We start from the raw sequence: 15,394 nt of genomic DNA, 5'->3' as shown, positions 1-15,394 counted from the left end.
TAGGTGTCAAATAGAATTTGACCTTAAAGACCAGATTCTATAAATGGCATCTATATTGGATGCTGCTGAATACCCTGATTACGAACACCTAGTAATGCCTAACTAAAATCCATGCACAACTCAAATTATGTTAATTAGCTTAAATGGCATGATAAGTGATCATGCCATTGAAGTTAATTGATAACATTTTAAAAATTAAACAATTAAGAGTTCCATGTAGAATTCAGAGCGGTGCCTAGTGACACCTAAATTGAGGCACCCTCCAACACCTAAATGTGCCTACCTGAAAAGCAGGTGTGGTTAGGGGCAGAGAATAGACATGGTTGACTTAGGTGTCACTGGGCATTTGCATTGGGTGCTGTTAGATTAGGCCCAGATAAAACCTGGCCTAATGTACCAGCACCTGGTAAAGCCTAGATCTACTTAGGCAGTGCTAGATAGGATACAGGTCTAAAAAATACTAAGTGGAGTAGAATGGGTAAACATGAATCGCTCGTTCACTCTTTCCAAAAATATGAGTATCTAGCAGCCATGTATTGAAGCTAATTAGTAAATTTAAATCAAACAGGAGAAAATATTTTTTCACTCAATGTGTGATTAAACTTTGGAATTTGTTGCCAGAGAAAAGGGTGAAAGTAGTTAGCTTATTAGGGTTTAAAAAAAAGGTTTGGATAACTTCCTAAAAGAAATGTCCAGGGCATTATTAAGATGGACTTGGGGAAATTCACTGCTTATTCCTAGGATAAGCAGCATAAAATCTGTTTTACTCTTTTGGGCTCTTTCCAGGTACTTGTGACTTGGGTTGGACATTGCTGGAAATAGGGCTTGAAGGACCTTTGGTCTGTCCCAGTATGGGAATTCTTATGTTCTAATGAAAACAGCTGACATAAAATCAAAGGGCTCAATGCACCAGGGAGCTCGAGTAACTAGGATGCCAAAAACAATCAACACTCCTGGGGGGAAAAAAGGGCCCATAGTGGCCTGAAGGCTAAAAAAATAAAAAATTTGACAAAAATGAACTAAAGCTGGGTAAAATACTGGAAAGCAATAAACACAATGAACTATGAGGAAAACAATTAAAAATAAGTACTGGAAGACATAAAATAAGGGTTAATGTTCGATGAACTGAAGGCACAGCTTCTCAGCTTTGCTGAAAATGAAGAACTAATGGTCCCACAAGACACTGGACAGCAAGGCACCAGCATGTGTACAGTATGGGCACTGTCAAAAAAAAAAAGTAAAGTGATGGTAGTATCCATACTGGGTGTTGCTGATGACATCACCTACATGCCGCTTGTCCTTGGAGAATGCATGAAATTAGATTTTCAGTCCGCAAGTCTAATATAGTCAGCAGAGCTCTGACTTTCGTCCAATACGATTTATTACCCCTGATGCAGACGGATGCTGCAACATGCCTTCATAGGGTTGATGTACTAATAAATTTTATCCAGGTTGCCATTCTGGTGTTTGTTGGTATCACTTTTGACTGTTTCTTTCATTGCCCCTTCAACATCTTTTCTCATATTGTACATCTAGCAGTGCTAAACAAATAAATAGTAGTATATCATCATACTTTCAATTGCATCTACTAACTTAGAGATTGTCGGCCTTCCAAAGATAGGGCAATAATGACTATATCACACCTTCAGGTACTACCAAAAAAGGTGCATGTTAAATCCAAATAAATAAAAAAAGATGAACATGCAAAAATAGATTTTTAAACAAGTAGATACGGATCCTAAGTTTTCTAACAAATTCCAAAAGCTTTTACTGAAATATTCTACACAAATATTCTACAGCAACTAGAACTACGAAGGATGATGGCTGGAATGTGTGCCTCCTCAGTAATATACTGTAGAAAAATATATATCAAACAATATAAGAAAAAGGGAAAAAGTTGGAAAAGTAAATAAAATAGGATGGTAAAACTTTGGGATTCCTCCCCAATGCTTGTAATGAAAACCATACTATAACATCAGTAATGCCATTACATCATCAACAATATACACCCATTATGTATGTTTAGCTATCACCAACTCTCAATGTGCTCCTTTTACTAAGCTATGGTAAGCTTTAAAGGCTTACTGTAGAATATGCTGAGGCATCCTGTGGCAAGTTCTGAATATGGACATGCAAACCACATGCTAAATAATTTTTTCCATGGAGAGGCATGTCTTTGGGCAGATAGTGGGCTTAACAGTGAGAATCGTTTGTGCAGCTACATGGCTGTGATTGTGGCTGTATGCTAATGGCAACATTAACACGTGGCCAGTAATTCTGAAAAAGGAAAAATTGGTCATTTTCTGGCAGCATTAAAAATAGCCTTAGCACATGAGAAAGACCTACGTAAGAGCTTACTAAGGCCACTTTTTACTACAGCTTGGTTAAAGAACCCATATGTGAGCAGGTACCATAACTAAAGCGCGCAGGACAAAAATGCACCGACAATCCCGTTGACTTGTGCGCGTGGCCTTAAAATAGTTCCTGTTAACGCTCTGAGGTGGGGGTGGGAATTCTCCAGTTTAATTACAAGTGTTCACGCTGCCATTTTCCTTCATTTTTGGGGTATTGGACAGTTTTTAGTGTAGTGGGGGGGAGTTCCCCTCCCCCAACGGTAGCGCATACACTTGTTAGTTTAGTGAGGGGTTCCCCCCCATACACACCCTCAGAATGCTAACAGGAAATGTTTTAAGGTGGAGCGCCTGCGCATGATTGTTGGTGCATTTTTGTCCCATGTGGTTTTGACGTGTCACCATGTGAGCATTATGGAGGCAAAGAGGTGTAAATAAGATATATTCCCATATTTACTGTTTCCCAACCTATCCAAAATTATCTATATTTAGATCGTTCTTTGTCTTTTGACTTTTTTGGGCTTTTATCTCTTTCTCTGTCCTGATTCCTCTTGTGGGGCTCCTCTCTGTATCTATCTTTAGACTTGCTTGAACTGGAGTGGCCATTACGATCACATGACCGACTACGACTTCGGCTGCTATATCTGTCTTTTCTTTGCTTCTCTTTACAGAATTCTTCTGTAGACCTCTGATGCCGCAGCGCCTTCTCAAAGTTCTGCCAGGGAAGAGAGCAACCCATTAATATGCATTAAAAAATTATATTATATTATATATCTATATCTACATATACACACACAAATGCATACACAATCTCAAATTTAGAAAGATAAAATAAAACACTCAGTTGAAGCAGCCCTTCTATTCTCTTGAGAATGTCTAGCCTAAGATGGGGACAATGGAAAAAGTCATATTGCTAAGAATTCTTGGTAATGTTATGAATATGGAGCTAAAAGGTATGGTGGGGATAAAAATTTTAAAAATCTATACAAGGAGTTCTCTTCTTGGTTTATATGACAAGAAATGTCAAACATGCAGTTAGATCTTCCTGCACATCCTAATGTTCTGTAGCTGTTTGTCTAGCCAGACATATGTCAGCACTTAGGAGAATCAGGATACAGCTATAATAATGCTGAAAAAGTCCAATCTTCAAAGCTAAATGAAAATGTAAGGGAATATGGACAACACTGTATCAAGTATCATTTGGCAGTGACAACTAAATTAGGTTTTAGGTTCTGTCCACAAAAGCTGTCCATCCAACTGAAAAATGTATTAGAAATTAAATTATCAATTTTTGCTCAAAATATACTAATCTTTACTGGCAAATTATACTGTGATTGCAGCCTCCAAAACAGTATCACTGGAAAAGGAAAGAATGAAAAACCAAACAAAAAAGTGATCTGCTGGCATACCTTGCTATAAATCACAAAAAACGATCAAAGAAAAATCTGGACTTTAGTAAAAACAAAAAATGAAAACTACTATAGACTTCCTTAAAATATATTACTATCAAACATTTATATAGTGCTATTAGACATAAATATCTATATATCAATATTGATATGCTCTCTCTCTTGCTCTGTGTATAGATAAAGGCACATAAATAGATAAACATACAGCCATACTTAATTAGCTCCAAAGTGATTTTAACTACTTAGTCAAAATATGACGGTGAAAATGTGAAACAAATGGAAAAGATATTTAACAAAGGAGGTCCATTATTCTCAACATAGCCATGTTTTGATGAGCTAGATATTTTGCAGTTTGCTAGAAATACTTTCATTTGAAGATGCTGAGAAATTATTAGGATTTTACAGCTCACAATAATCAGCAATTCCCCTCATACATTTTCCATAGCACAATTTATTTAACAAAAAAAAGGGGAGGCCCGTCTGATGCTATCTGCCGACAAACAAGAAACCAGTGAGATTCCCAGCTTAGCTCATATTTCTCAGTTTGGGCATGGCTAGCAAGATTGTTAAAAGTAACTCTGACAACCCCATCTTAAGAACACTGCACTTAAACCACCAGTTGGCTTTTAAAAAGCAATGGAAAATGTTCTTGAAGGAGCTACTCGTATATTCTGCTCTATGACAGAAGTTTGGCCTACTGCGGGAGTAAGCTACTTCTAATTCTCAAGAGTCTGGCTTTCAGCATAGCCACACTGAATGTCTATGGCTGGATTCATCCCATTAACCACAAAAGCTATCGTTTGAGAGCTTATACTACTTGTGTGTCAGCTTGGGTCATATATATTATCATCTGTCTCTGTCAAAAAAATCTACGTAGGGCGCACAAGCAGACAGATCAGGACTCGGCTGGTAGAGCATAAAAGTAAACTCAATACTGCTACCCTGACCGCCCCTATGGTGAGTCACTGCTTGGAGTTTCAACATGTGTTCACCCAGTTACGTTGGTTTGTGATTGAGCAAATTCCTTCAAATTTCCAGGGTGATCGGAGTGCTAGAATCCAACTAAGAGAACAATTTTGGATATTTGAGCTGCATGCTGTGAAACCTCTAGGGCTCAATGACATGATAGAATGGAACTCTATCATTTAACTGCACAGTTTTTTTTCATTTTGTGATTACCGTATATACTCGAATATAAACCGGGATTTTGAGGCCAAAAATGGGGGTCCCAGTTTATATTTGGGTCATCCCCCAGTGACCACCCGAAACCCTCCCGAACTTCCTGCAGGCCTGCCTTAGGCCGGGACAGAAGGGATCCCTCCCATCTCCTGCCCCGGCCGACACTAAAAATTACCACCCTCCCTCGCGTACCTGTTCCCTGGGATACGCGTGTATCCCATGCTGAAATCCTCCTTTAGATTGTAAAGGTAGTAGCCAGCGGTGCACCAGGGCTGGCACGCAGGAGCGAGCTTTTCGTGCTCCTGGCCGGCCCTGCACTGCTCCTTGATAGGCTGCCGCAAGTTCTTGCAGGATTAACGTTTCTCGCGGCAGCCTATCAAGGAGCGGTGCAGGGCCAGCCGGGAGCACGAAAAGTTCGCTCCTGCGTGCCAGCCCGAGTGCGCTACTGACTACTACCTTTACAATCTAAAGGAGGATTTCAGCGTGGGATATATCTTTTAAAACTAGAGGTAAATTTGACTCAAACGTTTCGGTCCTCAGTTCAAGTATCAATAATAAAAGTGACCCAGATATTTTGCTAAACTGCTGGAATTCTACTATGTTGCAGGCCTTGAAGTCTTCTACTTCACTAAAAACAAGGACTACTTCCAACGTTAAGTCTTCATCATAGTACTTATTCTCACTTAATATCTACTAAAATAAACCTGTTGTAAATTAGAATGTAACTGGCAAAAATCCAAATGTTATCTACATAAGAATGAATGAAAATGTGTTAATGAATAAAAATAGGAAATTATGCGAGGGAGGGTGGTAATTGTTAGTGTTGGCCTGGCACGAGACGGGAGGGATCCCTCCTGCCCGGCCTACCACTGGGTGGTTTAAGTTAAGGGGAAGGGTTAATCAGCTGGCTGGATTAGAGGGCAGAGGGAAGTACGGGACAATCAAGCCATTGTGACATCGTTGATGAGGTTGGTTCTTTTTAGGGGGAAGAGGGTACAGGAAAGGAAGGTGGGACAGTGTTCAGAGCCTGGCAGGGAGAGGGGCTTGGTTCATAGCCTGGTAGGGAATGGGACTGAGTGCAGGGCAGGGAGGGAAGGGGGCTGAGTGCAGAACCTGGCAGGACACTTGAATATTAAGCCACCCGACTTATATTCGAGTCAACCATTTTTCCTCCTTTTTGGGGGGGAGGAATGGGGGTCTCGACTTATATTCGCGTATATACAGTACTTCTGTTTTTATGCACTGGGGAGCAGTGTTTCCTCGCCTCTCCAAGCCCTGTTAGGGTATACAACTGTGAATGCTGTTGTAAGCTCTAATGTGATTATGCTGCTAATTGCCTGAGAATTTAAAGCTGTTGCTGTGTCTCCGGTTCATTCCCCTTTTTGCCTTGCCTATATAGGCACATATGCATACACACACAGATAGCTGTGCAGTTGTTTTTCTATTTTATTAATTTATTCAATTTTCTATAACGTTCTCCCAGGGGAGCTCAAAACGGTTTACCTGCATTTATTCAGGTACTCAAGCAGTTTTCCCTGCCTGTCCCGGCGGGCTTACAATCTATCTAATGTACCTGGGGCAATGGGGGATTAAAGGGCAAATTCTATAAGAAGCACCCAAAAATTAGGCGCCTAATTAGGCACTGTTCAGCGTGATACAAGTAAAATTGGGTGCTATTTAATGAATCATGCTGAGTGGAACCTATTATAGGCCAGCTCTAGGCACAACTAAAAGTTAGGCGCCTAGCTGACCGCATAAGCACACTTAAGAGCAGTGATTCTGCCACAAGGCGCCTAACATGTAGCCACACCCATGCCTAACATGCATAGCGCCTATTTTTTTCAAGGCCGCCTAAATTTTTAGAGGCACCTTGTTACAGAATCGCGCTTTCTTGATAGGCGCCTATGTTTCAATCAGAGCTGATTAAAAAGCTTGTTTGGTAATAAGATTGTCAAATATTCTGCATACGCCAATGATGTCTTGATTTACTCTACACCACAGTTCTTCAACTGCCGGTCCGCGGACCGGTAGCGGTCCGCAAAAAAATGTTGCTGGTCCGCGAAGGATTCGGGTCCCCAGCCACAGCAAAAAGTGCCGGCGTCAGCTGACGTGCAACTTCCTGTTGCCGTCGCTATGCCGACACTCCTGCCTTCCACTTCCTACTCCTGCCGCGTATGTCTCCGCACCCCCAGACAAGCAGGGGCAGCTTTGTGTGCTTTTAACTTCGGCACATAGCTGCCCCTAGGCAGTATTTTAGCGCGGTTTCATGAGGCAGCCTCGGGGCCTTTGATAGGCCGGCCCATATCGCATCATCAAAGCGGGCCAGCCTACCAAAGGCCCCAAGGCTGCCTCATGAAACCACAGCTAAAATACTGCTTAGGGGCAGCTGTGTGCCAAAGTTAAAAGCACACAGAGCTGCCGCTAGCCTACATAGAGGAAACATTTGCTGGAAAGGGAAGGAGGGAAGGGAGTAGGGGTGCTCCTGGACAAGGGAGGGGAAAGGGCTACTGCTGACAGGGGAGAAGGGAAAGGGAAGGGACGAGAGTTACTGTTGGATAAGAGGAGGAGGAAAGGGAGAAGGGGTGCTCCTGGACAAGGGAGGGGAAAGGGCTACTGCTGACAGGGGAGAAGGGACGAGAGTTACTGTTGGATAAGAGGAGGAGGAAAGGGAGAAGGGGTACTCCTGGACAAGGGAGGGGAAGGGGCTACTGCTGACAGGGGAGAAGGGGAAGGGATGAGAATTACTGTTGGATAAGAGGAGGAAGAAATGGAGAAGGGGTACTCCTGGACAAGGGAGGGGAAGGGGCTACTGCTGACAGGGGAGAAGGGGAAGGGATGAGAATTACTGTTGGATAAGGGGAGGAAGAAAGGGAGAAGGTACTGCTGGACAGGGGAGGAGGAACATTGGAAGGAAACAGCTGGCAGGGAGATTAGAGGAGGGGAAGGAGTCAGGATGGAATGGAGATATCAGATGAGGGACAGGGGAGAGACAGAGGAATGACAAAGTAGAAAGAGACTGATGCTGGGAAGGGGGATCAGATGAAAAATAAGGAAAGAGGGACAAAGATGCTAGATCTGGTGTAGGAGAGAGGGGCATAGAAAGAACGCAGATACCATATGGAAGGGGGAGGGGTAGAGGGCAGACAGTGGATGGAAGAGGCAGATGCTGGATTGAAGAAACAGAGGGCAGACGCTAGATGGAAGAGAGTGAAAAGAAGATGAAAGCAGAAACCAGAAACGACTAAAGGTAGAAAAAAATAATTTTATTTCTATCTTGTGATTAGAATACATCAGATTTAAAATATGTATCCTGCTAGAGCTGATGTTAGACATAACTGGGGAGTGCAAAGCCCAGGCAGTGCGTCTTTAGCTTCCAGCTGGCTTAGGGCTCTCTCTGACCAGGAGGCAGTTGCCCTAGTTCCACTCCCCTAACACCATTCCTGCCATGTGTGACTGTGGTATTCTGTTAGCATGATATTTATTTGTGTAGCATTCTGTAATAATTTGGCTTATTCAGTTTTCTTGATAGTAGATGGGATATATGTGAAGGGGAGGGGAGATGGGGGTTTTGTTGATCCTTGCCCTGTATTATTTATATTTATAAAATGACAATTGTACAGAATATTGTTTCTTTTTATACTTTAATAAAATATGTTCAATATAAAATCATAACTATTTGAGGCTTGTGCGGATGGGATCAGATGGTTAATGGGACCGAGCTCGCGGGGATGGGGCGGCAATGGGGTTTTAAAAAATTTCAGTCTTATTAGTTTGCCGGTCCACGAAATAATTATTTTATTTCCGCCGGTCCATAGGTGTAAAAAGGTTGAAGAACACTGCTCTACACCCAGCTATATACCTGCTATTCTTGAAACAATACAATCATATTCTATTATTGTTGGATAAAAATTTAACATGTCTAAATCTGAATTAATGCCATTAAATTGTCAAAAATAAAGAAGTATTTAGTGTATATTTCTGCCCTACTGTTGACGAAACAATGCAGATGAATGAGGAATTTGTGCTTCAAAAAGCTAAAGAACTAAGCAGTGGTCACCATTAAAGCTATCATAGTGGGGGAGATTGGATATTATAAAAATGATGATTGTTCCCAAAATTAATTATGTCTTGAGCATGTTGCCGATATATTTCAATTCAAATTTATATCGTAAAGTGGAAAGTATACTTACAGTTTTTTTATGGAACAATAAGCTTCAACACATTGCTCTTAAGAAACTCTCAAAGCTAAGAAAGGATGGAGGGGTTAATTTTCCTAGTTTTTGGAAATACCACACTGCATACATTGTCAAACTAGCCTCTAGATACTTTGTGGATGTCAACTTCACAGCTGATCAACTTAGTTGGATTCAGGCTATTGCCTATAAATGGAACAATTATCCTATCAAGTTTTTACTACTGTTTAACAAAGTACTTGGATGCAAGGATAGATTAATATGAAGTGCCTCAATTGCAGTTAAAGCAATAAACTCTGCACTTCCTGTGGCTTGGTCTACTATAACACATATGTCTATTTGGAATAATGTCAGGTTTAAAATTGAAGATAAAGTAATCAATTGGAAAGTGTGGCAAGAGGCTTTGAACTATTCAGCAATACATGGAATGGTGGAATTTAGTAAGTCTAACTGCTAAGTACGAGAGAGTGTTTGCAGAAAAAAAGGGATGTTTGCATAATTTTAAAAAAGTTTGGAATCCCCTCACAAAATATAGCGACATATCACATTTAAAATGAATATCTTTTTTTGTTAATGTACATTCATGCTGTTAGTTTTCTTATGTTTAGGTATGTTTAGTCTTAGTGTCAACGTTATTTGTATACTGATTATTGTAATTAATCTGTTTTGCCTATCATTTCTGTGAACTGTTTGAGTTATGACTTGTTTATATTTGAAATTATTAATAAAATATATTGAACTTAAGTTTTGTAACATGACAATTCAAAGTCTAAATTACTATTAATCTACACAATGTGTTCCCTACAATAAGGACCATGGCACAGGTAGAAACAGGGAATGAATATATCAAATGCATCTTTAATTGCCCTTCATTTTCAACCTGGGGAGATTTTTTGCCTATTTTCAGACTCACATTCCCTGTTTATATCCTGATCATTGCTGCAGTAGTGCTGAGGCTAGGAGCAATCCACCAGGGATCCTACTGGTAACTGTATCGTGGGCTCTTAATCCAGCTATTACATGTTAACCTTAATGATGACCAAGACCATTTTCCCTCCTCCCCGTCTGTAACCACTGTCTCAAAATCCCCAGATGACCCTGAGTGCGAGGAGGATCAAAACTAGGGACCCTCCTCATGGCAGCACATAACACTGCCACTGAGTTGACCCACAAATTTACTTTTCTTAGCAGTTAAAGCCTGCTCTTTTTACCACTCAAGTTTGCAGTACATAAGAACATAAACATAAGAACATAAGCAATGCCTCTGCTGGGTCAGGCCAGAGGTCCATCGCACCCAGCAGTCCGCTCACACGGCGGCCCATCAGGTCCAGGACCTGTATAGTAATTCTCTATCTATACCCTTCAATCCCTTTTTCCTTCACCTTCACCCGAAGCACTATTAGCACCTTAAAGTTTAACTGTTTTGGTTTTTAAAGCTGTTATTTTATATTTTATGTTTCAGTTTCAATATTTCTGTGGTTTTATCCTTACTTTGCTTTTAATTTGTTCCAGCTGACTTCTTTGTGACCTCATGGAATTCTCTCCCACTTTATTTAAGGGAGGAGAAAAATCTTGATAAATTCAAAAGCCAACTTAAGAGCTTTCTTTTTAAAGACGCTTTCAATATTTAATTGAAATACCAATTGCTCTTTATAACTCCCTTTCATTTTAGTCAGCTATGTATACTATTTCAAAAAATTATTTTGTTTTCCCTTTCCTTCTGTATTTTACCCTTAATGGTCCCTCCTTTCCTATTATAAATTGTATTTCTTTCCCCTCTATCCCAGTGTTTCCTGTTGTAATTTGTCTAGTTTTTAAATGATTTTTATATTTTTACTATATTATTGTTATTGTTTTATTATGTATTCTTTGTATATGTAAATCGCTTAGTAATTGTGATAGGCGATCAATTAAATAACGAATAAACTTGAAACTTCAGGAAATCATCTAATCTCTTCTTGAAACCCAGTAGTGTACTCTGTCCTATCACACCCTCTGGAAGCGCATTCCAGGTGTCCACCACCCTTTGGGTGAAGAAGAACTTCCTAGCATTGATTCTGAAGGGAAAAGAGCCAGTACAACAACAATTTATTATTTTATAGCACTATCAGGCACACACAGTACACATTGTACATGTAAGAGACGGTCCCTGCTTGGAAGAGTTTACAATCTAATTATGACAGACACAGGAAAAAAGGGAGTCAGAACAAGAGCTCATGTAGGGAATTAGAGGGGAGCTGATGAGGTGGAATCACATAGGACAAAGGGGAGTCTGAACTTAGTGCTCAAGAAGGGAATTGGAGGAGAATGAAGAGGTGGTGGGGGACCATTAAGGGGATGAAAGACAGATATGTTGGTAGGGTTAGGATTTAAATGCAGCTTCAAATAAGTGGGCTTTCAGTCTGGATTGGAATACGAATAGAGACGGAGCCTAACTTAACAAGCCAGACAGGTTGTTCCGGGCATGCGACGTAGCAAGATAGAAGGAAAAGAGATGGGAGTTGGCAGTAGAGAAGGGTATTGACATGAGTGACTTGTCTGCTGAATGGAGGTCCCGGGGGGAATATAGGAAATAAGAGAGATACTGAGGAGCTACAGAGCAAGTACACTTGAACATCAATAAGAGGAGTTTGAATCGTATGTGGAGACGGACAGGGAGCCAGTGATGCGACCTTAGAAGAGGAGTAATGTGCGTATAATGACCCTGGTGGAATACGAGGCATGCAGCAGTAGTACTCAGGCCAATATTTATGAAGAGAAGAAAGAAAATACTAGAAACATGGAGAGAAACCTGATTTGTAACTCTTTTTTTTTCCTTAACATAAGAGTTAATTATACTGATTTAAGTTTAACAGATATAAGCATAGCTCCTCAACACATACAGTATAAATTTGCTGTTCGTTACCTTGGATTTTTTTGTTTTCCTTTCATCTTCTTCACTGGAATAGTGGTGCTTTTTCTCCTTCTTGTGCTTTTTGCTTTTATGTCTGTGTCCTGCACTGGAATCCTCCATCTCTTCTTCTAACACTAGGTCATATTTAATGCTACATGAGTCTGTTAAGGACAGCGATTGGGTTTGGTTTTTTTTGCCACAGCTTGGAGAATGTAATCAAAGCTACATCCTAATCTGCACTATGTATCAAGGAAACAGAGGCCAAACTAGATTTCTGTTTGTATTCTAATCTCCACCACAGTGAACTGAGCTTCATGTTACCTTAGCGTACTGTAAATGAACATGTATTTCCTTAAGAAAATAAAGAATGCACCTTTTTATTTATATATACCTAGCTTACTCCTAAGTGGTTTACAGAAACAAACATACATAAAAATCTAACATAAAACCACAAATCTGATTATACTGTATAGTTAACCCTTTAGTTGGTAAATGTTGAAAACAGCTGCTTTACGTTAACTTGATGCTGAACGAGAGCAACAGAGCCAAGTAACAGGCATTTGGAGATGCAGATCTCCCATAAGAGCCATAGAAACACGTTACATCTGAGCAACAATACCAAATAAAGGGTTAACTGAGTGCTGAGTTCCAGAGGTATTCCAAAATATATATTAAGAAAAACTTTCTGGTAGAACTCAGTTCCTAACTACTAGAGAATGACACGGTGACTGTTTCTTGCAGTAACCTGCAGGAATGGAGGAAGAAACTGACTAGCTGCTGCGGGTACAGGGACAAGACCATTCACCACCCTGTAGAACAGTGAACGACCTTGTTCCCGCAGTAAATTATCTGCCACGAGTTGCCTCCCTTCTCACCCCTCCCGGTCAGCGATCGCGGGTGCAGCAGCAGCTCCCCTTGCAAGTCCAGCAGCCCCCCTCCCTCCCTCTCACAGTTCCAAAAGCCCTTGCATCCTCCCTCTCTCCTTCCGACTGCCGGTGGCAACAAAAAAGAAAAAAAAAATACACAAACCCACGGACTCTCCTGGGTCGGCCCTTTCCTGCCTCCCAGAGTGGAAGTTTCCTGCATGCAGCACTGCTCCAGGAACCTTCTTGCTGCTGAGACCCTCCTTCCGGTTCACCAGAAGTTTCATCGAAAGGAGGGATTCGAGAGCAAGAAGGTTTCAAGACAGCGGTGTGCAGGGAGGGAGGGGGGCTGCTGTATCAGTGAAGGAGGGCTGCTGAAGGGAAGGGTGAGTTACTGGATCTGGGCTGGGAGGACATTTACTGAGTCTGGTCTGGGTCTGACAGGAAGGGTGATAGTTACTGGATCTGGTCTGGGGATTGAGGGAAAAAGGGAAACAGGTGCTGGGCTTTATTTTAGATTTTTCCTAGTTTTTCTATTTTTTTAACCCAGGCAGTTTCCTTATGCTCCTAATCATATATGCCTATTTCAAATGAGTACTAGCCTTTATTTTAACTAAGTTGTCAAAGTTTTCATTTACCAACAAAAAGTTTCCCCATATTTTACAACTCTTATCTAGCCTATCCACTGCAGTAATGCTACCTGTCCGAGGGCCACAAACCACAGCTTTTTCAGGAACCCAATATGTGTGAACCCTGAATCTAGTAAGTGGGCAGCACAACAGTGCAATGGCAAAGATTGCCTCCAAGAGGCCAATGCAAAAAGCATTATTGCAGGTTTAATCTGGTTTTACCAGCCAAACCATGTATAAATGGTTTAAGCATGGGTGTTAACTTGTGTATGGTAAAGTAGTCATTATCAATTCTGTGGATATGCAATAAATAAAGGTTTTTGATGCACAGGGGAAATTTCTCCAGGACAGCACAGAAGGGTTGGTTGAAAGGAGTAGATGTCTAGTAGGCACCATGTCTCTCCCTCCAACCCAACCAGCTTGTCTTGCATTGCTATTTGCAATGGTCTGTGGTAGTCCAGTGGCCAACCCCCAACCTGATATGATCTCCCTTCCCCAGATATTTAAAAAAAAAAATCCTGGCCTTGATAGTCTAGTGGCTCTCTTCCCTTCCTCCTTTATTACTTAGTAACACCTAACATGAATTAACTTAAAAAAACAAACAAACCTCCCTGGTGTCTAGTGGTATCCTCCCCGATGTCTAGTGGTACCCTCCCCCTTGCCTAGGCCTCCCCAAACCCCATACCTTAAATAAGGCAGAACCAATACCCACTCACTCCTGCCTGTAGCACTGTCATCTTCAAAATGGCAGTGCCTGGCTCCCAATGATATGATGGATCAGGCATGGTCAGTTTTTCATATAAAGTGTCACTAGACACCAGGGATATTTGAGGGGGAATAGGTGCAGGAAAAGGTGTTGGATTAGGGGGCATCAGGTTAGGAGGAGAAAGTGTGTGGGGTTTTTTTTGTTTTGGGGGGGGGGGGTTTGGGGGGAGAGGACTGAAGAAAAATGCCATGGCATGCTTACCTACAACCTTTTTTTTTTCCAATGTCACCCTTTCTGTCAGTGCCTGAGTCAATCACTGGGATTTTAATGCAGCAGTAATAGCATTCCCATTGCTTACAATGGTATTTTTGGATTGCTAATTCTGCAGTGAGAGTTCTGACTCTACTGCAAGGCTTGCTACATCAGGGAAAGGAAAAGAGATTGCGATCTGAATACCACCTTTTTTGTAGTTTTACAACCACACTCAAAGTGGTTTACGTACAGGTACTTCAAGCATTTTCCCTATCTGTCCCGGTGGGCTCACAGTCTATCTAATGTGCCTGGGGCAGTGGAGGATTAAGTGACTTGCCCAGGGTCACAAGGTGCAGCACAGGATTTGAAGCCATACCCTCAGGGTGCTGAGGCTATAGCTCTAATCACTACACCACACTCTTCTCCTAAGGAGCTCCTAAGTAAGCAGAAGCCAGACATTGAACAAGGATCTTCTGATAGCAGTGCTATAGAGCCAATATTTTTCACCAGCATTCATTTTGTGGCATAACCACTGTATATGTAACTTATAAGACATATATCAATCTTTAACTCCCTGAAATTTTCATGTTTTCTTTCTCACCACTATCTTTATCTCAAATTTCAACGTGCCTTGTCTCCATCTTTCATCCCCATGCTTCTCTTCATGCTCGCCAATGTATATGCAAACAGTGATGGCAATAAAGGCTGTCACATAATACTAACAGGCAATCAGGACCAGCAATTAACGTATTTTCTCGCATATAACGCGCGCATTATACGTGGTTTTTACAAACTGCTCATAACCTTGCGCGTTATACAAAATTTTTTTTACATAGTTCCCCCCCACGACGTCCGATTCACCCCCCCCCCCGCAGGTTGGGCCCATGTGCCTCAGGCCCCGCCCCCAGGAGGGACCTAA

General features: G+C 41.4%; 1 protein-coding gene across 1 annotated transcript in view; it reads right to left on the bottom strand.

The window, feature by feature from the left end:
* Positions 1 to 1,923: 1,923 nt before the first annotated feature.
* The window catches only part of PPIL4 (peptidylprolyl isomerase like 4), a 140,580-nt gene continuing 127,109 nt past the window's right edge, over positions 1,924 to 15,394 (bottom strand). The window contains exons 12-13 of the mRNA XM_033937797.1: positions 12,038 to 12,176; positions 1,924 to 3,066 (exon numbers count right to left, since the gene is read on the bottom strand). Of these exons, the coding sequence (XP_033793688.1) occupies positions 2,830 to 3,066; positions 12,038 to 12,176 (376 nt within the window). The 3' untranslated portion in view covers positions 1,924 to 2,829. The remainder of the gene's footprint in view (positions 3,067 to 12,037; positions 12,177 to 15,394) is intronic.

This window comes from Geotrypetes seraphini, chromosome 3 (assembly GCF_902459505.1).
Source record: "Geotrypetes seraphini chromosome 3, aGeoSer1.1, whole genome shotgun sequence".
Lineage (NCBI taxonomy): Eukaryota > Metazoa > Chordata > Amphibia > Gymnophiona > Dermophiidae > Geotrypetes > Geotrypetes seraphini.
This window is presented reverse-complemented; position numbering and strand designations above follow the sequence as displayed.